The 27,249-nt window shown below is 48.7% G+C and overlaps 1 protein-coding gene across 1 annotated transcript in view; it reads right to left on the bottom strand.

The window, feature by feature from the left end:
• Window positions 1-26,724, bottom strand: part of TRAP1 (TNF receptor associated protein 1) — a 52,674-nt gene extending 25,950 nt beyond the window's left edge. The window contains exon 1 of the mRNA XM_045992553.1: window positions 26,580-26,724. Within this exon, the coding sequence (XP_045848509.1) occupies window positions 26,580-26,655 (76 nt within the window). The 5' untranslated portion in view covers window positions 26,656-26,724. The remainder of the gene's footprint in view (window positions 1-26,579) is intronic.
• Between the last annotated feature and the right edge of the window lie 525 nt (window positions 26,725-27,249).

The following is a 27,249-nucleotide window of genomic DNA, read 5'->3' as shown; positions in this document are numbered from 1 at the left end:
GGCCCACCTGCATTGTTCACTTTATCCACACAGCTTAAAAATTAAAATAACAAATAAGGGCACCTGGGTGGCTCAGTCAGTTAAGCCTCTGCCCTCTGCTCAGTCACAATCCTGCAGTCCCAGATCGAGTTCCGCATCGGGCTTCCCGCTCAGCAGGCAGCCTGCTTCTTCCACTGACCTTCCCCTCTCTCATGCCTTCTCTCTCTCAAACAAATGTAAAAATCTTAAAAATTCTTAAATAAAAACAAAGAACACATCCCACAGATCATTCCATTTCAGCACACAGAGCTCCTTATTCTCTATAAGGAACACGTGACATCCCGTGGCAGCGGCTCCGGGTTCGGCACCAACTACTGGAGGTCTGAGCTGCTTCCAGGCTGGTGCTGTTAGAAATAATGTCACCTACAGCACGTCACCCTGCTTTATGCACAGCAGGAGCCATGCGAAAGATGCCCATGTTTCACACCCCCATGCACAAGAGACATGGGCAGGAGGAACCAGAAACCCGTGAGATCGGTTCCCGGGGCTGCTGGAACGAAGCACCCCTGCCGGTGGCTAACAGCCCCAATAGCCCCTCGTGGTCCTGGGGGGCCGGAAGTCCAAGACCAAGGTGTCGGCAGGGTAGGTTCCTCCCAGAGGCTCTGAGAGGTCGGTCCACACCTCTGCCGGCTCGCGGTGCTGCCAGCAGTCCTGGTGTCCCTGACTCGCAGCAGCCTGGCTCCGACCTCTGCCTGTTGTCACTCCCTGGGTGTCTCTCCCCTGTGTCCCGATCTCTGCGTCAGACGCACCAGTGACGCTGGATTTGGGACTTCCAATTCAGTACCTGCTCCTCTTTATGTACACCGGCAAAGACCCTGTTTGCAGACAAGGTCACTTCCACAGTATCCAGCGGCAGCACCCTGACAAATCTTTTGGGGGGCACGCAATTCAAACCGTAAGAAACGGATCACCTAGAAGAAGTGTGTGCCATTTCCCGGGCTTGCTGTGGCCAAGCACCACGGACGGTGCAGCTGAAACCACAGCAACCGTCCATCTCAAGTTCTGGAGGCCACAAGTCCGAAATCAGAGTGTTGGCGGGGCTGGCTCCTTCTGAGACCGTGAGAAGGACCTGCCGTGGGCCTCTCTCCTCGGTTCCGTAGCCTCCGGTGTCCCTCCTGCATGTCACTCTGTGTCCAAATCCCACTGTTTCATAAAGACACGGCCACACTGGACCAGGGCCGGCCCTAACGGCCTCATCTTAACTTGATCAGCGGCAAAGACCCTATTTCCAAATAACCTCACACGGACAGGTCACGGAGGTCACGATTTCAGCATCTTTTTGGGAGGCAGAACTCAACCCGTAACAGGTGTATGGGAACGGAACAGAAAGAGGGAGGGGGTGGGGGACAAGAGAGCAAAGCTGAGGGAATGTGACCTTTCTGAGTATGCCAAAATGCCTCTCAACCTCACCATAAAACCACTCCAAACAAACCCCGTTCTAGGGCTAGCCTATGAAATCACGGGCGGTACTCTTCCCGGCTGTCACAGTCCTGAAGGACACCCCCAGACCGAGGAACCATCACTGCCGGAAAGACCCTGCAGCACAGGGTCCTGGACAGAGAAGGACGTTGGTGGGGAACCATGCTCGATGTGCGTAAGACAGGCCCGCGAGCGAGCACCACGGCCACTTGGGTTTCTAATCCTCGTACCACGGTGACCTAAGATGCTAACATCAGGAGAAACTAAGGGAAGGGGACCCTGTGTACTCCCACTGGAGCAGCTCTGTAAGGTACGAAATTCTCCAGAACAAAAAGTTTCAAAGCAGAAAACAGCGCTCTAAGGAACGTTCTCGTACACGTGTCATCTCATTCCTGCACGGACACACGTCAGGGTACAGATCTGGAAGTGGGGTCACCGGTCCCAGGTTATGTCCAGTTTACACCGTGGCCGATGCTGCCAAGTCACCGTCCAGGGACTGCTGGCTCACATCCCAGCAGCAGCGTGGGCGGGGGTCACCTCACCCGCGTGCCAAGACGGCGTCAGGGAAGCGCTGGACCTTTGCCCACATTTTACTGTAGTTTCATTTACGTTTCTCTTGCTACAAGCAAGAATGAGCACCTACCCATATTTTTAAACATTTTTGATTTCCTTTTCTTCATGATGAACTGTGGATATTCTATGACCATTTTTCTACTATAAGATTTTTCTGACTGACCTGTAAGAGCACTTCATAGTTTCCTGTGGTCAGTCTTCGCTGTGGTTTTCCAGTAGGCTGTACCAGGTAGGACAGTGATGACAACGGCAGGCACCGCACGCACCCTGTCCCCCAGACAGAACAGCAGCCTGGCCGTGGGCCCAGGGGCTGCCTCAGTCTCCCTGCCACCAGCCCCCTCCCCGCATCCTCGTCTTGCTCGCCGTTCTGGCATCTGGAGACGACATGGGCGAGGTCCAGGCTCCATGTCAGCATGTCCCGGGCAGCTGGGTCCTCCAGATGCCCCCCATGCGCTCCTCCCGGGAGGGCCCCCATCGCCCCGACATCAGTCTTGGAGAACAACGCATCCGTGACGCCTCTGCACTCACAGTCGAGTCGCTACAGGGGTTAATGGCCCGGATGCTGGGCGTGGATGACGGTGGGTTGTGGCAGTCATCGGTGGTCCCTCGCAGAGTTTCCAGCACCGGCACAGCTTCTGTTCCACCTTCCCGCTGGGGAGCAGGCCAAGAGCGGACTCCGTGACGTTGACGCAGCCGTCCTAGGCGAGGTCGCGGCTTCCAAAATCAGTCCTACTGGTAAAGGCCTTCCTCATGCCAAGATTCAACACCATTTTCCCATGTCTCACGTTCCCTACTCCTGTTGTTTTTCCCACTGAATACGGTCTTTTTGGAATGATCTGCTATTCATGACGGGAGAAACAGAAGTCCTCCTCATTAGGAAAAAGGAACAACCAATCCGTATTTCCAACCAGGGCGTTCAGACTTCCCATTATAACTCCAAGACTAGAGGCATCAGCAGCACTGCTGAGAGCAACTTTCCGAGCTGACGGGACAAGTAAACCAACAGGGGACTGACTCCGCCCGAGGCAGATAGGAAGATACCTACACCGCAGCTGTCTTCACGCTGCTCTACTCTTCAGAAGAATATAACAGAATCTAGATTCTCCACAAGGTAACGTCCACCATGCCCAGGATGCAGTAACAAGGTACTCCACACACAGAGAAGCAGGAAAACATGACTCCTACGCAAGAGAAGGGTCAATCAATGGTGACTGGTGCCAAGAAGATTCAGATGTTGGAATCAGAGGGTTTTAGAACAGTTATTACACTACTGTATGACCTACAGCAAAATATGCTCAAAATTAAAGGTGGGAAATTTCAGAGACATAAACTGTAAGAGAAGAACCAAGTGAAAATTCTAGGCATAAAAAAATACAATATCTAAAATTTAAAAATTAATTAGGAGGCTTAGCAATGGAGTGGAGACACCAGAGAAAAGTCTGTGAACTTGAAAATAGACTGACAGGAATTATTCAGTGTGAAACAGGAAAAAAAGACTAAAAACAAATGAACAGGGTCTCAGGTATAGACAGAAAAAAAAAAAAGAAAAAAGATATAACACATGTAACTGGAATTCCAAAAGGAGAGGAGAAAGAGAATAGGGCAGAAAAAAATACTTGAAGAAACGATTGAAACTTTCCCCCAAAGTTTGTCAAAGACATCAATTTACAGACTCAAAAGCTCAGTAAACCACGAGCAGGATAATTTCAAAGAAAAGCACCCAGGCAGGGTGCCTGGATGGCTCAGTGGGTTAAGCCGCTGCCTTCGGCTCAGGTCATGATCTCAGGGTCCTGGGATCAAGTCCCACATCGGGCTCTCTGCTCGGCAAGGAGCCTGCTTTCTCCTCTCTCTCTGCCTGCCTCTCTGCCTGCTTGTGATCTTTCTCTGTCAGAATAAATAAATAAAATCTTTTAAAAAATATATTTAAAAAAAAAAAAAAAAAAGCACCCAGGCACATCATAGGCAACTGCTGAAAACCAATTAAAAAAAAAAAAATCTTGGAAGCAGCCAGAGAAAAATGACACATTACATGGGAAAATAATAACGTGAGTAACAGGGGCGCCTGGGTGGCTCAGTGAGTTAAAGCCTCTGCCTTCGGCTCAGGTCCTGGTGCCAGAGTCCTGGGATCGAGCCCCGCAACTGGCTCTCTGCTCAGTGGGGAGCCTGCTTCTCCCCATCTCTCTCTGCCTGCCTCTGCCTACTTGTGATCTCTGTCAAATAAATAAAATCTGAGAAAAAATAAATAACGTGAATGACAGCTAACTTTCCAGAAGACAATGGTACATCTTTAAAGTCTTAAACAGCAGACCAGCAGGAAAAGAAATGCTTTAATTCTGTAGGCCGAATGGAAATGTTACCAGATGGAAACCTGGATCTTTAAGAAAGAAGGCAGAGCGGGGCGCCTGGGTGGCTCAGTTGGTTAGGCGACTGCCTTCGGCTCAGGTCATGATCCCAGAGTCCTGGGATCGAGTCCCACATCGGACTCCCAGCTTCATGGGGAGTCTGCTTCTCCCTCTGACCTCCCCTCTCATGCGCTCTCACTTTGTCTCTCTCTCTCAAATAAATAAATAAAATCTAGAATAAAATCTTAAAAAAAAAAAGAAAGAAAGAAAGAAAGAAGGCAGAGCATCAGAAACAGCAACCCAGATAAATATGTAAGTATTTTTCTCTTAATTTCTTTAAAATATATACAACAGAGCACCTGGGTGGCTCAGTCGGTTAAGCCTCTGCCTTTGGCTCAGATCATGATTTCAGTGTCCTGGGATGGAGCCCGAGTCAGGATCCCCACTCAGTAGAGAGCCTGCTTCTCCCTCTCTCTCTACCCCTCCCCACTGCTCCTGCTCTCTAACACATAAAGAATATTTTAAAAAAATAAAACAAAATATACACAATAACTTAAGTAAAGTTAAAACACTGTCTTATGGGGTGACACATAACACAACTGTCACATAAAGGACGGAGTAGAGAGAGGAACAGCACTCTAGTACAACTGCAAGGTTTTTACATTTTCTACAAAATACCACAATACTGATTCTAAACAGACTATGGAAAGGATGAACACTGCATTCACCAGACAAACCACTAAAAAATGACACAAGGTGGCATAGCTAAAAAAGCATTAGATGAATTAAAATGGAATTCTAAAAAATATTTACTGATCCAAAGGAGGGAAAAAAAGGAGAAAAAATGAGAGAAGACAATAAAACAATAGAGATAAATCCAACTATACCAAAAAAATGCATTTTATATTAATGCACTAAATGCTACAATTATTAGGCAAAGATCGTCAGAATTGATGAAGCAAGACCTAATGACACACTGTGTACAGAACAATCACTTTAAATATAAAAACACAGGGGCGCCTGGGTGGCTCAGTCAGGTAAGATCGGACTCTTGATATCGCGGCTCGGGTCATGGTATCAAGCCCTGCACGGGGCTTGTGCTCAGCACAGAACCTGCTTGGGCTCTTCTCTCTACCCTTCCCTCTGCTTCTCTCTCTCCCTCCCTCCTCAGCCCTCCTGCATACACTTTCTCGAATAAATAAAATCTTAAATTAAAAAAAAGATATAAAAACATAGATACACTGAAGAGGAATGGACAGAACCACTGTGGTGCGAGACACCACGCACAAAGTAAGCCAATCAACAATGGGGGGGCCATACTAATGTCAGACAAAAGAGGCTTCAAAACAAGCATTACCTGAGAAAAAGAGGGATATTTCAGAATAAAAGATACAATTCATCAGGAGAGTTTAATCACAAATATGGGTCTAATAACAGACCTTGAAAATACTACATTAAAACTGAAAGAACTAGAAGTGCCTGGGTGGCTCAGTTGGTTGGGTGACGGACTCTCCATTTCCACTCGGGTCATCATCTCCAGGTCATGGGACCCGTTTGTGTCCAGCTCCCCTGCTCGTGCTGAGCGTGGAGTCATCCTGAGATTCTCTCCCCCCCCGCCCCTCCCCCAACTCTTGGCTCTTCTCTTTCTCTTGCTCTCTAAAATAAAGATCTTAAAACAAAACAAAACAAAACAAACAAAACAAAATGAGGGGCTCCTGGGTGGCTCAGTGGGTTAAGCCTCTGCATTCGGCCCAGGTCACAATCTCACGGTCCTGGGATTGAGACCCGTGTCAAACTCTCTGCTCAGTGGGAAGCCTGCTTCCCCCTCTCTCTCTGCCTGCCTCTCTGCCTACTTGTGTTCTCTCTCCCTCTGTCAAATAAATAAATCTTCAAAAAAAATTACAAGAAATACACTCAGAGCTCGAGATTTAATATCCCTCTCTCCACGAATGACAGAAGGAGACCAAAAGAAAAAATAAATCAAGAGACAGATCGTCTGAAATACAGTATGAAATACTTTGACTTACTGGATACTTATGGAGGGGCGCCTGGGAGGTTCAGTCATTAAGTGTCTGCCTTGGGCTCAGGTCATGAACCTGGGGTCCTGGGATGCAGCCCCACAATGGGCTCCCTGCTCCGCGGGGCCTATTTCTCCCTCTCCCATTCCCCCTGCCTGTGTTCCCTTCCCTCTCTTGCTCTCTGTCAAATAAATAAACTCTTTAAAAAGAAAAAATAAGGATACTCACGGAATACTATACCCAAGTGCAATATATAGTTCTTTTTGAAAGCATACTTTTTTTTTTCCCCCAAATGCACATGGTGTATTCACTAGGGAAGACCGTAAAGTGGGCAGCAAATTGTAATAAATTTAGAAGGGCTCAAATCATACTAAGTAAGCTCTCTGAATACTACAGAACTAAGTAAGAATCAGAAAAAAAAAAAGTATCTAGGAAAATTCCCCGAGTATCTGGGAATTAAACAACTAAATGATCTATAGGTCAAAGAAGAAATCAAAAGGAGATTACTGGGCAATAATGAAAACACAGTATGTTAAAAGCTGTGGGGTCGCCCCCAGAAGCATGCAGCAGGAAACTTACAGCTTCAAATGCTCGGGTTAGGAGACAATTCTAAAAATCAATAACCTAAGGTTTCGTTTTAGAAAAAGTACAAAGTCAACACAAATAAAATATAAGGGAGGAAATAACAAACAGCACAAATCAGTGAAACAGAAAGTAAATGCTGAGGAAAATTAACAAAGCCACAGCTGATTCTGAGAAAGACCAACAGGAGCGATGGGTAACCCCAACTGATTAAGAAAAGAGAGACCACCCATCCTTAACATCAGGAAAGAAGGTGGGGTTATCATTGCAAATTCCACATTTGTAGCATTTGTAGACATTAAAAGGAGAAATTAAAAGGATAATTAGGAATTATCCTATTAAAAGGATAATAAGGAAATATTCTGAACAAATTCATGGCAAAAATTTAACAACTTAGGGGCGCCTGGGTGGCTCAGTGGGTTAAAGCCTCTGCCTTCAGCTCAGGTCATGATCTCAGGGTCCTGAGATCGAGCCCCACATCAGGCTCTCTGCTCAGCGGGGAGCCTGCTTCTCTTCCTCTCTCTCTCTGCCTGCCTCTCTGCTTACTTGTGATCTCTGTCAAATAAATAAAATCTTAAAAAAAAAAATTTAACAACTTAGGTAAAATGGTAAATTCCTTGAAAAAAATTAGATTTATCCAGGGTGACAGAACATGAAACAGGAATTTTATTTTATTTTAAGATTTTATTATTTATTTGACAGAGAAAGATCACAAGCAGGCTCCCTGCCGAGCAGAGAGCCCGATGCGGGACTCGATCCCAGGACCCCGAGACCACGACCCGAGCCGAAGGCAGCGGCCTAACCCACTGAGCCACCCAGGCGCCCGAAACAGGAATTTTAAATTGCTTTATATCTAATAAAGAAGCTGAATTTGTTTTCAAAAATATTTCCACAAATGAAAGTGCAGGCCCAGAATTTTTATCGGTGAAATATATCAAACATATGAAGAGGCAATAATATCATTCTTTGCGAACTATTTCAGAACAGAAAAAGACCAAATATTTCCTGACAAGTTTTATGGTAACAGCATAACCCTAATTATCAAAGTCTGCCAGAGACTTTGATTACACGTGCACAATAAAGAATAAGAGATCAATATCCCTTATGAACATAGACATGGAGGTCCTTAATAAAAAATTAGCCAATCAAGGGGCGCCTGGGTGGCTCAGGTGGTGATTGCAGGGTTCTGGGATCAAGCCCCGCATCAGGCTCCCTGCTCAGTGGGAAGCCCACTCCCCCTGCTTGTGTTCCCTGTCTCACTGTCTCTCTCTGTGTCAAATAAATAAATAAAATTAAAAAAATATATATTAGCCAAGCAGGGGCGCCTGGGTGGCTCAGTGGGTTAAGCCTCTGCCTTCGGCTCAGGTCATGATCTCAGGGTCCTGGGATCGAGCCCCACATCCGGCTCTCTGCTCAGCAGGGAGCCTGCTTCCCCCTCTCTCTGCCTACTTGTGATCTCTCTCTCTGTCAAATAAAATCTTCAAAAAAAAAAAAAATTAGCCAATCAAATCCTGCAAAACGTAAAAATACTACATCATGACCAAGCAGGTTTATCCCAGGGATGCAAGGCTGTTTAGCACTAGTCATCCATCAAGTAATTTGCTATACGAAAAAGTAACAGCAGAAGAAATGGCACCAATGGGCTCCGGATGAAGACAATGGAGAGCAGTGGCGCAGCCGACGGCAGCGGGCAGGCCCACCCGCAGGAGGCAGCAGCCGTCACTATGACCCAGGACTGCTGCCACTGTGGAATGCAAACCCAAACACCCAGAACTTTTCGGTTTTCAAAATTAATGGGAATTCAAATATTTATGTGAAAAGGACCTCAAATATTTGCAACTACTTTTTTTTTTTTTTAAATATCTGGGCCAAACACAATTTGTTTGTAGCCAGAATTAGCCTGTGATCGCTAGTCTATAAGTCTTTTCTAATTTTTTTTTAAAGATTTTATTTATTTATTTGACAGAGAGAAATCACAACAAGGCAGAGAGGCAGGCAGAGAGAGAGAGAGAGGGAGGGAAGCAGGCTCCCCGCTGAGCAGAGAGCCCGACGCGGGACCCGATCCCAGGACCCTGAGATCATGACCTGAGCCGAAGGCAGCGGCCCAACCCACTGAGCCACCCAGGCACCCCTTTTCTTATCTTCTATCTTGAAAATGAAGCCCATGAGAAAGTTTACCAGCAAAGAGAGAATGAGTAAAGCTTCAAATAAAGGCTCCTACTCCTTTTTGGTAGAAATGGATCAGGAAACAGTTTTTATGGAACTAGATGATCTTTATGACCTTGGGGTAAACAGAGGTTGGCAAACATTTCCTGGAAAGGGCAGACAGTAAATATTTTAAGCCTTCTGGGTCCTGTGGCCTCTCTTGCTCAACTCTGCCATTACAGCAGAAAGTGGCTGCAAACGTGAAAATATAAGCATGCCTGGGCCCTAACCCACAGGCCTTAGCTTACAGAACCTTGGGTGAACTACAAAGGAAAAGACTGGTACAGCTGACAAAAATCAAGATTAAGAACTTCTGTTCATCAAAAAAAAACAAAACATGGGGCTCCTGGGTGGCTCAGTCATTAAGCATCTGCCTTCAGCTCAGGTCATGATCCCAGGGTTCTGGGACCCAGCCCCACATCAGGCTCCGGCTCATAGGAGGCCTGCTTCTCCCTCTCCCACTCCCCCTGTTTGTGTTCCCTCTCTTGCTGTGTCTCTCTCCATCAAATAAATAAAATCTTTTTAAAAGGGGGAGCACCTGGGTGGCTCAGTCAGTTAAGCATCTGCTTTTGGCTCAAGTCACAATCCCAGGGTCCTGGGATTGAGCCCCACGTTGGGCTCCCTGCTCAGCGGAGAGTCTGCTTCTCCTTCTGCCTCTGCCTCTCCCACACTTTAGCCCTCGAGCTCCAGTGCGTGTTCTCCCTCTCCCTCCCTCTCCTTCTCAAATAATCTAAAACCAAAAACAAAAGAAAAACAGACGCCAGGATGAAAGTGGAGCAGTGAGCCACACCTCCCTGGTGTGGTGAGAGGGAGAACACATTTCCAGCCAATCATTACTAAATGACAAAGGATAAAGTGATAGAAGATTAGAGCCCATAAAGAATAAATAAAAATACTTAATAAGAAAAGTCAACCAATCCAGGAGAAAATACTGGGGCGAAAGACGTGAATAGCACTTCACAGAAGTGGAAATAAATAGCCAATAAACCATGGAAAGAAGATGCTCAATTTCATTACCAATTCATCAAAATGCAATTAAAATCACAACTGAAACATCACTTTGTGACCATCAAATTTACAAACATTTAAAATGTCTGAAAACAGGGCGCCTGGGTGGCTCAGTGGGTTAGGTCGCTGCCTTCGGCTCGGGTCATGATATCGGGGTCCTGGGATCGAGTCCCGCATCGGGCTCTCTGCTCAGTGGGGCGCCTGCTTCTCTCTCCGTCTCTCTCTGCCACTCTGCCGGCTTGTGCGCACGCTCTCTCTCTCTCTGGCAAATAAATAGTCTTTAAAAAAAAAAAATGTCTGAAAACAGGGCGCCTGGGTGGCTCAGTGGGTTAGGTTGCTGCCTTCGGCTCGGGTCATGATATCGGGGTCCTGGGATCGAGTCCTGCATCGGGCTCTCTGCTCTGCGGGGAGCCTGCCCCCCCCCCCCGCCTGCCTCTCTATCTACTTGTGATCTCTCTCTGTCAAATAAATAAATTAAAAAAAAAAAAGCCTCTGTCTTTGGCTCAGGTCATGATCCCAGAGTCCTGGGATCGAGCCCCACATCAGGCTCTCTGCTTGGCAGGGAACCTACTTACTCCTCTCTCTCTGCCTGTCAAATAAATAAATAAAATCTTAAAAAAAATAAACCAAAAAAATAAAATGTCTGAAAACCCTGAGTGTCGGTGAGGACCCGGCACAGCAGTGACTCCCTCTCGCAGAGCTGGGGAAACGTACCTCAGGACCCACACAGGAAAACCGTCACAACTGTGCGGTAACAACACATCCTAAACCCAGCAACCTCACTCAGGTCACAGCCCAGAGAACCGCGCGTGTCCGCGAGGCAGGATGCCTGCGGTCGCCACATGTAAGTCACACGTCTGCACCCAGGGAGACTAGGAGCGGTGAGAGTGACGGGACAATGACACGGATGCATCTCACAGACAATCCCGCATCACTGAGCGGGACGGTCAGTCCGCGAACTTCCCGATGTGCATCTTGTAATCAAACACACACGGTCACAAGACAGCATCCAACACTCTCCAGACCGGCCAAGACCGTCAGTCAGTCTGAAGATACCAAGGACTGGAGGGGACTGTGGAGCTCGTACGCCCCTGATGTGGGTCAATGGCGACACGACTCTTTCTGGGAGGTAACGTGTGCTGCTCGGGAAGCAGGACCACACCAAAGGAGCCAGCGACTCCGTGTGAGAGCCCGACAGCAGGCCGACGTAAAGCAGCGGAGGTGTACGGGCGCATGGAATGAACAGCAAGAACCACTGAGCTACACGGTTAGCATGGCTAAAGCTAAGACAACAGAATGCTGACCCGGGAAAGACCCAGCAGACCATACACAGTGTGACTTTAACACGCTGTGTGCATGTATGTACAAAACTGGGTGCACACGTATCCATTCACCCAGAAGTATAAAGAAAAAGCAAAGGAATAAAAACCCAAAAGTTTCAGTCAGCAGTTACCTCTAGGAGAGAGAGAAAGGCACGCATCGGGGAGGGGCACACCCGCCTTCAGGGGACTGTAAGTTCTACTCCTTACACTGGCTATTCCATACTCACGGGGTGCTTCTCCCGGAGCGCATACACTACTCTATGCGTTTCTTTGCAGGCGAAACGTCTATGGGGGAAGGGGAGGGGATGGAAGGAAAGCAAGCCCCCAGCTCTCTGGGCCACTGAACCTGCCCACAGAGAGGCTCTCACAGCCTCCTGGAACCGTGCCTGACCTAAGCAGGAGCTTTCCGCAGCGTCCCCCATGGGACCGAACGTGGCCAGGGCTGGCTCTCCCTGAAGTCAAGCTGGAGGCCAGGCCCGGCAGGTCCGGTGACTCAATACTCCCCAATCGCGGCCCCGATGTGAGCACCGCGCCCCAGCTCCGACCCCGGTTAACCTCCGCCAGTTCCAACGGACAGGCAGACGCTCACACACCCGCATTACTTCAGGGACAACTTCCAGACAGTACTTCCGGCCGCCTGTGGGTGAGCCGCACAGGGCAGCAGGGCCTGACCTGACCCTGCAGAGGGGACCTGGCCACACTGGTCAAGACGACAAATCACACATCCCCTCATGTCCGGCAATTCCACGTGGGGACTTTGCTCCCTGGATACATCCCACGCACTGGAACACGGTACAGAACAGCCTGGAAACCACCTACATGTCCCGCGGGGAGGACAGGACAACACCACGGAGCCTCCCAACGCGGAGCCACTCCTAGACTCCTAACACTACTATGTGGCTGTAGGGAAAAAAAAAAAGGAAGGCGGGAAACTGTGATGCTGTTACAGCACGCCCTGCAGGGGCTGCTCAGTGACTAAAACACAGCGACAGGGGCTCACCTGTACTTCCTGCGCTCACCTGAACACGGGCGGATGTACGAGCGACTCCCAACCCAGACACCCTAGGAGGGCGAGGGCCAGGGCGTGGAGAAGGGGACCAAGCTGAGAGCCGGACTTCTCAGTGCACATCTTTTCAGTCAAATGTTTAGTCACTTAAAATTAACAATAAACTTTTTTTTTTTTTTAAACATTTATTTGACAGAGACAGATCACAAGTAGATAGAGAGGCAGGCAGAGAGAGAGAGAGGGAAGCAGGCTCCCTGCTGAGCAGAGAGCCCTATGTGGGACTTGATCCCAGGACCCCGAGATCATGACCTGAGCCGAAGGCAGCGGCTTAACCCACTGAGCCACCCAGGCGCCCAACAATAAACTCTTTTTAAAAAATTTAATTTGAGAGCACGAGAGACAGCATAAGCAGGGGGAGGGACAGAGGGAACAGACCCCCCCTGCACCACTGAGCAGGGAGCCCACCATGGGGCTCAATCCCAGGACCCCGGGCTCATGACCTGAGCCGAAGGCAGACGCTTAACCGGCTGAGCCACCCAGGCGCCCTATAATTAACACTAAACTCTTAAAGTGGCTGTCACAAAAGAGCCAGCTCCTTCCCAACAACTGTCAATGCTAGGGTCATGCACAGGCCTGTACAGACACACCAGAGGAGGATCCAGAGTAGAAGCTCCCGGAAGGGCCAGGGGACAATGACCAGGTTAATGGTCGGCCGTAGTGGAATATATATATATATTAAAAAAAAACAAACACTGTGACACAGAAAAATGAGGTAATCTGTGTGCCAAGTATCCCAACGGTACATTATCTCTGAGATACATTAAGAAATAAACCAGGCGGGGCGCCTGGGTGGCTCAGTGGGTTAAGCCTCTGCCTTCGGCTTGGGTCATGATCCCGGGGTCCTGGGATGGAGCCCCGCGTCGGGCTCTTTGCTCAGTGAGGAGCCTGCTTCCTCCTCTCTCTCTGCCTGCCTCTCTGCCTACTTGTGATCTTTGTCTGTCAAATAAATAAATAAAATCTTAAAAAAAAAAAAAGAAATAGACCAGGCCCAGGACAGTGGTCTGTAGATGCTCCCGTGGTGTGTAAACACGTATGTACGTGTACACATACATGAACGTTATTCTCACGCACCAAGTGTATCTCTGCAAGGCCAAGAAGAACCTGGCTAAGGGGGTTGCCACCAGGAGGGTAACTGGTGTCTGAGGGTAGCAGTGACAGGAAGGTGCTTTTCGGTGCGCACACCTGTGTGCCGTTTGAGTTCCTTGCTGTATGTATCTATGACCTATTCATAAAATAGCCTATCTATAAAAATAATAACACACTCAAAAAATTTACTAGGCACATAAAACACATTTACAAAGGGATCAAAAAAGCTCAGCCATTAACGCATCCTTATCAAAACACCATCAATTTTTTTCAAAGAAATGGAACAAATAATCCTAAAATTTATATGGAACCAGAAAAGACCCCCGAGTAGCCAGGGAAATGTTGGAAAAGAAAACCAAAGTTGGTGGCATCACAATCCCAGACTTTAAGCTCTATTACAAAGCTGTCATCATCAAGACAATATGGTACAAGCGCAAAAACAGACACATAGATCTACAGAACAGAACAGAGAGCCCAGAAATGGACCCTTAACTCTATGGTCAACTAATCTTCCACAAAGCAGGAAAGAATGTCCAATGGAAAAAAGACAGTCTCTTCAGCAAATGGTGTTGGGAAAATTGGACAGCCACATGCAGAAGAATGAAACTGGACCATTTCCTTACACCACACACAAAAATAGACTCAAAAGGGATGAAAGACCTCAGTGTGAGACAGGAATCCATCCAAATCCTTGAGGAGAACACAGGCAGCAACCTCTTCCACCCCAGCCGCAGCAACTTCTTCCCAGAAACATCACCAAAGGCAAGGAAAGCAAGGGCAAAAATGAACTACTGGACTTCATCAAGATCAAAAGCTTCTGCACAGCAAAGGAAATAGTCAACAAAACCAAAAGACAACGGGACAGAATGGGAGAAGGTATTCGCAAATGACATATCAGATAAAGGACTAGTGTCCAAAATCTATAAAGAACTTGTCAAACTCAACACCCAAAGAACAAATAATCCAATCAAGAAATGGGCAGAGGACACGAACAGATATCTGCAAAGAAGACATCCAGATGGCCAACAGGCACGTGAAAAAGTGCTCAATGTCATTTGGCATCAGGGAAAAACAAATCAAAACCAGTGAGATCCCACCTCACACCAGTCAGAATGGCTAAAATTAACCAGTCAGGAAACGACAGGTGTTGCCAAGGATGCAAAGAAAGGGGAACCCTCCTGCACTGTTGGTGGGAATCCAATCTGGTGCAGCCGCTCTGGAAAACAGCACGGAGGGTCCTCAGAAAGTTGAAAATAGAGCAACTCTATGACCCAGCAACTGCACTACTGGGTATTTGCCCTAAAGATACAAATGTAGTGATCCGAAGGGGCACGTGCACCCAAATGTTTATAGCAGCAATGTCCACAATAGCCAAACTATGGAAAGTACCTAGATGTCCATCAACAGATGAATGGATAAAGAAGATGTGGTATATATACACAATGGAATACTATGCAGCCAACAAAAAACCCAAAATCTTGCCATTTGCAACAAAGCAGATGGAACTAGAGAGTATTATGCTAAATGAAATAAGTCAATCAGAGAAAGACAATTCTGATATGAGGAATCTGAGAGGCAGGGTGGCGGGTCATGGGGGGCAGGGAGGGAAAAAGTGAAACAAGATGGGACCAGGGAGGCAGACAAACCATAAGAGACTCTTAATCTCAGGAAACAGACTGAGGGCTGCTGGGGTGGGGGTGGGGGATGGGGTGGCTGCGTGATGGACACTGTGGAGGGTATGGGCTATGGTAAGTGCTGTGAATTCTGTAAGGCTGATTATTCACAGACCTGTACCCCTGGAGCATACAATACATTATATGTTAATAAAAATAAATAAATTAAAAAAAGAAAAAAGAAAAAAAAGCTCAGCGAAATGTCCCTGGATAGGAAGAGTAAATATTTAAAAACATCAATTCCCTGGGCAGCTGGCTGGCTCAGGTGGTGAAGTGTGTGACTCGTGATCTCAGGGTCATGAGCTTGAGTCTCATACTGGGCATGTAAGTTATTTAAAATAAACAAACAAGGGGCGCCTGGGTGGCTCAGTGGGTTGAAGCCTCTGCCTTCGGCTCGGGTCATGATCCCACATCGGGCTCTCTGCTCAGCGGGGAGCCTGCTTCCTCCTCTCTCTCTGCCTGCCTCTCTGCCTACTTGTGATCTCTGTCTGTCAAAGAGATGAATGAACTCTTTAAAAAATAAAATAAAATAAACAAACAAATAAAGATAAAACCAGTTCTTAAAATAAACCTGTATTTTTTAAAGATTTTGTTTATTTATCTGACAAAGAGAGAGAGAGATCACAAGTAGGCAGAGAGCCCAGTGTGATGCAGGATTCGATCCCAGGACCCGGAGATCATGACTGGAGTCGAAGGCCGAGGCTTAACCCACTAAGCCACCCAGGTGTCCCAAACAAACCTGTATTTTTAACATGAGCCCAATGAAAACTCAATTTTAAACTATTCAGCCTAATTCTAAAATTCATATGGAAAACTAAACTTTTCCATGAATAGCCAAGATTTTTTAAATCAATGAGGAAAGACTATTAACTGTGTTAAGCACATTAACTTAAAGCCACTGTATTAAAATTAATTTCCTCTCTCAATTATTATATAAAAAATTGCAGATGGGCTATAAAAGTGAAAATAAAAGTATAAAAGTATAAAAATATACTTTATAAATATAAATATAAAAAAGTATAAAAAGTATAAAAATACTGGAAGAAAACATAAGAGCTATTTTTAAAAAATATCTTCTTTATTTATTTGACACAGAGAGACTGAGCACAAGCAGGTGGGTCAGCAGCAGAGGGAGAGGGAGAAGCAGGCTGCCTCTCTGAGCAAGGGGCCCGATGCGGGACTTGATCCCAGGACCCCGGGATCATGACCAAGCCGAAGGCAGGTGCTTCACCAACTGAGCCACCCAGGCGCCCCTATAAAAGGTATTTTAAGAAGCCCTTTTGGGGGGGGGGGCTGGGTGGCTCAGTTGGTGAAGCCTCTCCCTTCGGCTCGGGTCATGATCTCAGGGTCCTGGGATCGAGCCCCACACCAGGGTCTGGCTCAGTGGGGGGTCTGCTTCTCCATCTCCCTCAGCCACTCCCCCTACTTGTGCTCTCTCCCCCCCCCCCCCCCCCCCGTTCTCTGTCACATAAATAAATACAATCGTGGGGGTGGGGAGAAGGAAAAAAGCAATCTCCAGAAACCTACAGACTCAATTTCCGGGAGCCCTAACATCACCCTCCCCTTACTAGGACATAAACTCTTACATAATCAGTCACTCCTCACTGCCCAGTGCAGCTCCTTCTACCCACGGGTCCTGTCCCGTGCTTTAATAAAACCACCACTTTGCAACAAAGACGTCTCAAGAATCCTTTCTTGGCCATTGGCTCCGGACCTCAACACTCCAAAGTACATCATGATCACCTGTGGTTTTCATTCCAGCCACTGGAGTCGGTACGAGGTCACCCCTCAAGATTTGTGTTTCCTACCAATAATGATCATTCTGACATCTTTTTCTCTAATGACTTAAGGGAAATGATTTCTAAACAAAATACATAACCCAAGAACCATAAATTTATGGAGCACGCAAAAATTAAAATAAACAGAATCAATCATAAACGTTCTCATCACTTGTTGGCCCCGTTGACAGAACACGCAACTCTTGATTTCAGGCTGTGAGTTTGAGCCCCATGCTGGGTGTAGAGATTACTTAAAAATACAAGAGCATTTTTAAAAATAAAAATAAATAGGGTGCCTGGGTGGCTCTGCTGGTTAGGAGGCTGCTTTCAGCTCAGGTCATGACCCTGGAGTCCCAGAATCAAGTCCCGCATCGGGCTCCCCGCTCACTGGGGAGTCTGCTTCCCCTGTGACCCTCTCCCCTCTCATTCTCTCTCTCAAATAAATAAATAAAATCTTTAAAAATAAATAAATAAAAATAAATACAATTTAATTTTAAAAACACATACACGGGGCGCCTGGCTGGTGCAGTTGGTAGAGTGTGCAACCCTTGATCCCATATACAAGGACAACTAAGAACAACCACGCTACCAAAACACCAACTGAGGTCGGCACACAGCGGAAGGCCAGCCTGCACACAGCAGGTCACTTACAGGTCTGTAGCAAAAAGGCCAGGAGCTTAACAGAACCAGGGCAATTCCCAAAAAGAGAAACACCAGTGGCTCTGCATCAGGAGACGCCTGGCGCACACAGGACTGAAGGCAGGCGTGTGCAAACAGGACAGCATGTTTGCTGTCGGAGTAGCAGAGATTTTAAACTAACGTGAGAGGTGGGGCGCCTGGGTGGCTCAGTGGGTTAAATCCTCTGCCTTCGGCTCAGGTCATGATCTCAGGGTCCTGGGATCGGCCCGCATCGGGTTCTCTGCTCAGCGGGGAGCCTGTTTCCTCCTTTCTCTCTGCCTGTCTCTCTGCCTACTTGTGATCTCTGTCTGTCAAATAAATAAATAAAATCTTAAAAAAAAAAAAAAACAGTTAAACTAACGTGAGATGCGCGCTGGGGAAGGTGTGAGCAGCAGCAGGCGGGGTGGCCTGGGATTCCGGCAAACCCAGGAACAGCCTGAGCCCCTCAGGGAAGGGCCGAGCGCGTGCCCGCACAGGTGACCGCAGACGCCCCGCAGGGAGGGCCCCCCCCCCCCCCCCCCGCAGCTTCTCCTGCCTCGGGGCCGGGGGTGCGCGCCTGTCGCCGTAGGGGCTTTTCCGCACTGCTGTGCTCTAAGGGAGGAAGGAGATTTTCTTCACTGTACCAACCGGTTCTGGAAAACAGCCCCACTTTCTCAGTAACAAAAACCTGGAAGGCTTTTTCTCAGCAAACTCCCATAACCTCAGCCGGCCGCTGAACCCCGGGTGGCGTCGCACCCACCTGCCACGTCGCCGTCGGAGACCCGCACACCTCTGACCCGGCTCCCAGCTGTCCCCGCAGCACGCGGCCTGCTGCCGCCTCGGGACCCTGGCACGGGCTGCCGCCTCCACCTGAGCCGCCCTTCCGCAGCCACCTTCCCCTTCTTCCAAGCTGTGCTTAATGCCACCCCCCGCGGGTGGCCTCCCTGCCCCCTCCCTAGCAGGAGGCCTTCCGCTCTGCCTTCCTCGCCGGGCTCCGCACCCGCCGCTCACGCCGCCGTTATTCGTCTCCACCCCGGCACCACGCACACCAGGATTCGTGTCGGCCTGGTCCCCCGGGCAGCACCCAGCACCCAGCACTCGAGCAGGACCAGGCGCACAGGAGGCAGCGGGATGGTTCCTGAACTGCTAGCACCACCCCACGTGGGAGACGTTCTGGGGGCTCACCTGGACCGTGTCCCGTCTGTCTTTCCCATGCGCCGCTGGAGTCAGAGCAGGCCCTCAGCTAACTCGTGGTTCTCTTCTCGGAAGGCACAGACACTGAACTCAGACAGCTTGGCAGATTACAGATCTAGACTGGTGACCCACCAATCTTGGTGGCTGGTTTCGAAATCACTGAATTTGGGTTAAACCAAATTAAAAAAAAACAAGAAAAAAGAAATAGGGGGCACCTGGGTGACTCAGCCCGTGAAGCGGCTGCCTTCAGCTCAGGTCATGCTCTCAGGGTCCTGCGATGGAGCCCCACACTGGGCTCCCTGCTCAGTGGCGAGCCTGCTTCCCCCTCTCTCCTGCCACTCTGCCTACTTGTGCGCTCTGTCAAATAATCAATAAAATCTTAAAAAAAAAAAAAAGAAGAGAGAGAGAGAGAAACACCATTTCTCTAAATACAAAAAACAAAAGAACAAAAAATGAGGCTTTAGTCACCCAAGACTATTCTTGCCCTAACAATTCCTCTTTCTCTATTAATTTTTTAAAGATTTTATTTGACAGAGAGAGAGCAACCGCACACGAGCGTGCATGTAGGCAGAGGGGCAGAGCGAAAGCAGCCTCCCGCTGAGCAAGGAGCCGGACGTGGGGCTCGATCATGACCTGAGCTGAAGGCAGATACCCAACTGACTAAGCCACCCAAGTGCCTCCCCCGCCACCCGTCTTTCTCTTTAAAAAAAAAAAAAATTCTGCAGATCGGGCGCCTGAGTGGCTCAGTCGTTGCCTTCGACTCAGGTCATGATCCCAGGGTCCTGGGATTGAGCCCTGCATCGGGCTCCCTGCTCGGCGGGAAGCCTGCTTCTCCCTCTCCCACTCCTCCTGCTTGTGCTCTCTCTCGCTGTGTCTCTGTCAAGTAAATAAATAAATTTTTTTAAAAAATAAAAAATTTAAAAAAAAATTAAAAATCTGCAACTAACAAGTTTTGTAATCTAGTTTCCAAGCCCAGGTCTGGAAATTGGCGGAGGAGAGAACATGGCCCCAGGGAGGCCTGATTAGCTAAATAAGAGGAAAGAAGGCTAAAAACACAGCAACACTCAAATAGCAGTTTCCCTGTGGCGACACGTCATACATAGGAGTCGTGCTACCCCCATGGCCCTCAAGGGCCTGTGTGTTACCAGAGAAAACCACAGACTAACACAATGACCCTGAAAAGATCCAAAAAAGGTTCAGTTACATTCTGTCTGATGTACCTGTTTCAGAAAGACTTCCAATCATAACGGCTAAAATGAAACGTTTCGCTTCTTTAAAAGTAAGCTTCGGGGGGCGCCTGGGTGGCTCAGTGGATTAAGCCGCTGCCTTCGGCTCAGGTCATGATCTCAGGGTCTTGGGATCGAGCCCCGCATCAGGCTCTCTGCTCTGCAGGGAGCCTGCTTCCTCCTCTCTCTCTGCCTGCCTCTCTGCCTACTTGTGATCTCTCTCTCTGTCAAATAAATAAATAAAATCTTTAAAAAAAAAAAAAAAGTAAGCTTCGGGACGCCTGGGTGGCTCAGTTGGTTAAGCCGCTGCCTTCGGCTCAGGTCCTGATCCTAGCGTCCTGGGATCGAGTCCCATATCGGGCTCCTTGCTTGGCAGGGAGCCTGCTTCTCCCTCTGCCTCTGCCTGCCTCTCTTCCTACTTGTGATCTTTCTCTCTCTGTCTCTCTCTCTCTCTGACAAATAAATAAATAAAATCTTTAAAAATAAAAAAATAAAAAAATAAAAATAAAAGTAAGCTTCATGGAAGGTCCCCTCCGGAGAATGTCAGTGTGCGTGAACACAGTGGCACTGAGCTGCGCTGGCTAGCTGACCCACCCAGTTCCACCAGAGGACGGAGACCTATTTGCTGCCATATAATCTGAGTTTTTTTTTTAATTTTATTCAATTTGCTTAAAGATGTTTATTTATTGGGATGCCTGGGTGGCTCAGTTGCTTAGGCAACTGACTTTGGCTCGGGTCATGGTCCTGGAGTCCCAGGATCGAGTCCCGCATTGGGCTCCCTCCTCAGCAGGGAGTCTACTTCTCCCTCTGACCCTCCCCCTTCTCATGCTCTCTCTCTCTCATTCTCTCTCTCTCAAATAAATAAATAAAATCTTTAAAAAAAGTTAATTAAAAAAAAGATTTTTATTTATTTACTTGACAGAGATCACAAGCAGGCAGAGAGGCAGGCAGAGACAGAGGGGGAAGCAGGCTCTCCACTGAGCAGAGAGCCCGATGCGGGACTCGATCCCAGGACCCTGAGATCATGACCTGAGCCGAAGGCAGAGGCTTAACCCACTGAGCCACCCAGGAGCCCCGGGGTTTTTTTAATACTGTATTCATTTTGGCTATCTCAAAATCAAGGGTGTGTTTTTTTTAATGTTCTAATCACATATCTTGATTCTATAGCTCCTAAATAACAGAACTGCTCTTCAAATTAGTTAAGCCCATGCCTCGGGAACACCTGAATTCCATTTACCTAATCTGTGGGGAGTCATCCGGGGGAAGAGCAGGCAGGGATGATGCCCAAGTAGACAGCGGGTCTCTAAGCTACAACTTTCATGGTCTGTCATTCCCAGTGGCTTTAGGAGCCGTATCAGAAATGAAAACCCCAAAATTGATCTTTACCAAATGCTACAGAATTTCCTTGTAGAGTAAGCAAACAGCAGCTTCCTAGTAAAAATCGAGTCTTCCATATCCAGACCCAGGTCAAGATCCCAGGGTCCTGGGATCAAACCCCACACTGGACTCCTTGCTCAGCAGGAGCCTGCCTCCCCCTCTCGCTGACTGCTGCTCCCCGTGCTTGTTCTATCAAATAAATAAATAAAATCTTAAAAAAAAAAAAAAAAAGAAAAAGAAAAGAAAAATCCTAGCTGGCTACACTGAAGGCACCGAAAATGCAATTCAAGAACAGCCTCTGGCTTTGAACGAAAACATTTCACCAGAGTGTGAACCAGATACACTTTGCTGATGCCCAGACAGTATTCTGGTTTGACACACGGACCACCAATGCTTCAGTCAGTCTCCCTGCAGAAATCACCTTTATTAGCTGGGATTGGACTTTGTGGGCAGAGCTGAGAAATGCTTCCCCTCAGTCCAACTCCGGCCCCCTCAATCGCACACTCCCCACCCCTTCAAGCAGCAATGGTCTCAACGCACAAGGGCAGCAAACACTTAGGAGATTGGGGGGGGAGGGGCCTTAATTTCGGCTAACTACTCAGCTAGTAACCAGTTAAGTCTTTGCTAACCTATTACACTTGAGTTAGTCTTATCTTCTGCAGGTAACTCGGCCCTCTGGTCCTGCCAAAGCACTTCAAGCCCACGGCCCACCTGGTGGCTCCTGGGCAGCCGGCCACACACCCCGCACCTGGTGCCTCACTGGTGCTGACCGAGGCCCCTGCGCTGCGGTTTATAGAGGAGGCAAAGCCCTTGGGGGTCCGGGCGGTTAAGGGTCAAGCCTATCACCGTTCCGTCCTGTCAGCAACAGGGAAAGCTGTTTCTCGGAGTGAGATCTGCCCGCAGGGCTGCTCCGCTCATCCTGCAGGGAGCCTGGGAACGCCAGCATTTGCCTCAAGTCTCTTGACGGCTGCAACCGAGAGGTGCGAGGGCACGAATTACACGGCATGGGCCCCGAAGAGAGCGCAGACGCTGGAAGCAGAAGAGATCCACAGGAGCATAAAGGCAGCAGATGTAAGGCTGGGGCTGCACACGGTCCAGGCGGGCTCATTTGGGGAAATAAACCTGCCGGGCTGGAGCCTACACCAAAGGGGGCAACCCGGCTCTTCGGACTCTTCTGGTGCTTGGGGCAGACTCCTCACCCCTTCGACGTCTCACTTCTAAGTCAGAAAATTCCAGCACAGGTTCCGGCTTACAGAGAATGCAAAAGGCAGAAAATACTAACCCGAGACCCAAGCAGTCCTACGGTGGCTGCCTCGTGATGGGGTCCTGGTGAGGCCAACAGTGAGAACGGCGTCCTCGAGAGCAGGACCAGGGCTCAGGGGCTGTGGTCCACCGCAGGTCCACAGCCGCGTGAAGAGACCAACCCACCATCCTCTCCACCTCACAACACGATCTGCTTTTGGAGGCCAGGCCTGTCGCTGACCTTTCGGGCCCATCGTCGCTTCGTCGGGAGGCTTGTCTGTCTACCGGCAGGTCCATCACTTCCGTTACTCATCAGAACTGGCGCAAAGGTTTGAAGGCAGTTTACGTTTTTTACTATGAGCGTCACATTTTCCCGATTACCCAGGCTCTGGCAGCTCTACTCTTTATAATAACTACCTTCTACCAGTGGAACGAATTACTCGTTGGTTCTCTGCCACCAGTCAACTTCATTCACCGGGGACCGCGCTGGAATCAGCCACCCACCTGGTCCTGAGCGCGTGCAGAAAATCAGGTGTGTGGCCCTCACAGCGCCTGCAGCTGGGTTCCCCCCAATACTGGCCGGTCTGGCGCTGTGACTGTCCAGACAGTTACAGAAAATGGCCCACACGTTTACATGCAACGGAAGAGAAAGGACGTAATTTTCAGCCTCCTTCACCCTCCCTCCCATTTATTCCCATTTCTTGTCAAACCCAGTCATTCGGCAGCGCCTCCATACCCTGCACCTGGTGCAAGACCGGGCTCATAACCCTCTCCTGTGAGATCCACTTGAGCAATCATCCACACGTTTCTGCCCTCCCTGACTGGCCAGACAGGCCTCCGATACGGCAATATGGCCTAGCACACTGCCTGGAAAACACTTGTTCCCACTTAGCCTATGACCCCAACAGCAGGGTCACATCATCTCTGAAGTCCCAGAGAGCATTTTAAAATTTTTAAAAAATATGTATTTTTTTAAGCAATCTCCACACCCAACGTGGGGCTCAAACTCATAACCCCAAAGTCAAGAATTGCATGCCTTGGGCGCCTGGGTGGCTCAGTGGTTTAAGCTGCTGCTTTCAGCTCAGGTCATGATCTCAGAGTCCTGGGATCGAGTCCCGCGTCGGGCTCTCTGCTCGGCAGGGAGCCTGCTTCCCTCTCACTCTCTCTGTCTGCCTCTCTGCCTACTTATGATCTCTCTGTGTCAAATAAATAAATAAAATCTTAAAAAAAAAAAAAAAACCATCCTAAAACTTAATGACTTACAACAACAGCCATTTAAAAAAAAAAAAAAAAAAAAAAAAAAAGAATTGCATGCCTTGAGTGAGCCAGCCAGATGCCCCTCAAAATGTATCTGTTGAATAAACTAGTTAGCAAAAATGAAAAATAAAAAGTCTACAAGCCGAGACTGTTCCACACCTCACAGAGCAGGTGGGAAGGACTGGGAGGGTGACAAAGTCAGACTCTCAGATGTGAAGCTGAGCACATGCTAACATTTGGCAACACTCTCCCACTAACATAGGAAAAAAAAATACAGGTGAATTCTGAATTTTCTGTAGAGGTGACTTCTCTTATCCTCTTCCCCCCACTGTATAATATACATATTTTCTAGGGGCGCCTGGGTGGCTCAGTGGGTTAAGCCGCTGCCTTCGGCTCAGGTCATGATCTCAGGGTCCTGGGATCGAGTCCCCCATCGGGCTCTCTGCTCAGCAGCGAGCCTGCTTCCCTCTCTCTCTCTCTGCCTGCCTCTCTGTCTGCTTGCGATCTCTCTCTGTCAAGTAAATAAATAAAATCTAAAAAAAAAAAAAAAAAGATACATATTTTCTAGGCTAAACTCATCCATCCCTCAGTGCCTCTAAACTGTACCTTCATGACTGCCCACACGGGTGGGTATCAAGGGCACCTGCAATACGCCATGCTTCCAAAAGGTTCTCGACTGTGACAGAAGTTCAGAAGAAGAGGGACACAGATTATTATGGGAAAGAGTTAAAAAATCAGAGAACAAAAACTTGCTGGGCTGAAAACTGGCGCGTCTTCCCAGCAGAAGAGACACTACGTGGTACAAAGAATGATTTACAACACACGGTTGGAACATCTTAGAACATGAACAAAAAAGAAAAAAAACCTTAACCTCAAGAGAAAGTAAAAAAAAAAAAAAAAAAAAACCAAGTTAGCTACAAAAGAAACAATGAAATTGTTAAGACTGCTTGTCTGTAACACAGATGCTGGAGAACAGCAGATCAATACCCTCACTCTTTAAAGGAAAATTATTTTGACCTGGAATACAGTACCCAGGCAACATACTATACAGGAATCGGACAAAATAAAATCTTTTAGATACGGTGGGGCTTAGAAAATTTACAACCCAAAGACGTCTGCAAAATTAACACAAGGGTATACTCTCGTATGACAGGAAATAAATCCAATCAAGAAAGAAGACGATGGGTACAAGCAAAAGTATAAAATTTACAGTCAACATGCATTAACCAATACATTTTTAAAAACTGTTTAAAAAAAAAAATACTGCACCAAAATTTAAAACTCAGGTAAAAGAAAAAGTGTAGGAGACGTGAAAAAGAAATTCACATAACATATACGAACGGCCATTAAGCAAATGAAAACATTCTCACTACTATCCATGGAGGACATGCCTTGATCCAGGCAGTCCCATTCCCTGCTAACGGGAATGGAAACGGATAAAGCCTTTCTCGACAGCAATTTGGCAATGTCAGCTAACATTTCAAATATGCACAGACTGAACCATCCATTCTAAAACTCAGATTCTGAAATTCTAAAGAAATGCCATACGCGTGCCCCGGAGATTTAAATACTAGCCCCTTCTACATAACAATGTAATGACGAAAACAAAAAACCACGGACATCAACTTTACTACGTCCATTAACAACACGGCTAAATAAACGGCCACACTTCCACAGCACAGGACACTATGTAGCCACTGGAAAGCCACGGACGGGGGTTACGGACACGAAATGTGTACGCTTTGCAGAGAACGTTAAAAACAGGTCAGGGGCAAACTACATATATGGGTTACGCCTTGTCCCATAAAAACACACCTGGCCACGTGTGCGAGTGTGTGCAGAGCCTCGAAAGAACGCTGTAACGTTCGCTCATGGCTTCTTCCGACAGGAGAGTAAGAAAGCAGTTATGGTTCTTTTTTTTTTTTTTGGCCATTTACTTGAGCACCTACCAGTTTCAGGTCCTGGGAAAACGGGGGTCAAGAACCCAGAGTCCAAAATGAAAAAAAAAAAAAAAGAACCCAGAGTCCAGGGTAGAAGCGGTTCTGCCCGGTTCGCGGCCGTGTCCCGGGCAGAGTGAGCACTCAGTGTTGTTCCCACGTGCACACCACGGTGGAGACCAAGCGGCTTCTGCATCGGCCCCATATGACACAACTTGGGGGCGCGGAGCAATAACATCGCCACGAAGGGGCTACAGGGTCGCCCAGGTGAAGTTCGTTCCCACTCCCCGAAACTGCGCTCGGCTGCAGGAGCGAGGAGTCCTCGACCTCTCCGCCTCCAAAGGAGCGGGAGGGTTCGACGGGGAGAAGCCCCTGCAGGAGTCCCCGCGGGCAGGGGCTCCACCCCGCTACCTGAGGGCGGGTGGGGGAGGAAACCCGGGCAGTCCGGCGACACCACGACGCTCCACGCTCGCCGCGCGGGTGGCGCATAAATCTCACACAATCTCCGTGCCTCCCACGGAGGAAGCGCGCCCAGGACCTGGGGAGGAGAGCCCGCCCGCCCACTCGTCGACCCTTACCTCTCGGGGCGGCCGCCAGGGCCGGCGCCCGCAGGCTGCGTCCCCACAGCAGCAACACCCGCAGTTGGCGCGCCATGTCCGTCCTCCCCGGCACCCGTGCAGCACGCGCGGCGGAGGCGGGGCGGGGCCTTCCTCGGGCGCGGCGCGGTGACGTCACGGGGAGCGCAGGGCTGCCCAGCCAGCTGCCTGAGCCGGAGAGTGGGCGGGAACCTGCGCGCCTGCCCCCCGTGACCTTGTGTCGCGTTGTCAAGGGCGACGGGAGGGGCCGCGGGGCGCTTGCCGGCCAACTGGGCCTCACTCCGTGCATCCCTAAAATGGGGCTGACGTTCGCAGGCCCGGGAGACTGTGAAAAGGCGGCGCGCGGACTGGGGCTGTGATCGTCCCCCCCACCCCGCCGGCCATTGGCCCGACCGAGGCGGGCGCGGAAGGGGAAGGGACGGACCTCAGGCTGGCGGTGTCCACTGCCTAGCGCGAACGCAGGAGCCGCCCCCACCAGCACGACCGGGCTTATTCCTCCTTGTCTCGTGTCCTGCTGGAGGTGGGGCTGAGGCCGAGACCCACCACTCCTTTTAATTAAGAAAAAAAAAATTTTTTAAATTGAAGTATGGTTGTTGACACACTAAGATTAGTTCCAGGTGGAGAATGTAGTGACTGAGCAGCGATGCAGCTT

The sequence above is a fragment of the Meles meles genome, chromosome 21 (genome assembly GCF_922984935.1).
Source record: "Meles meles chromosome 21, mMelMel3.1 paternal haplotype, whole genome shotgun sequence".
In the NCBI taxonomy this organism is placed as follows: domain Eukaryota; kingdom Metazoa; phylum Chordata; class Mammalia; order Carnivora; family Mustelidae; genus Meles; species Meles meles.
Note: the sequence above shows the minus strand (reverse complement) of the source record. Positions and strands in the feature narration are given on the sequence as shown.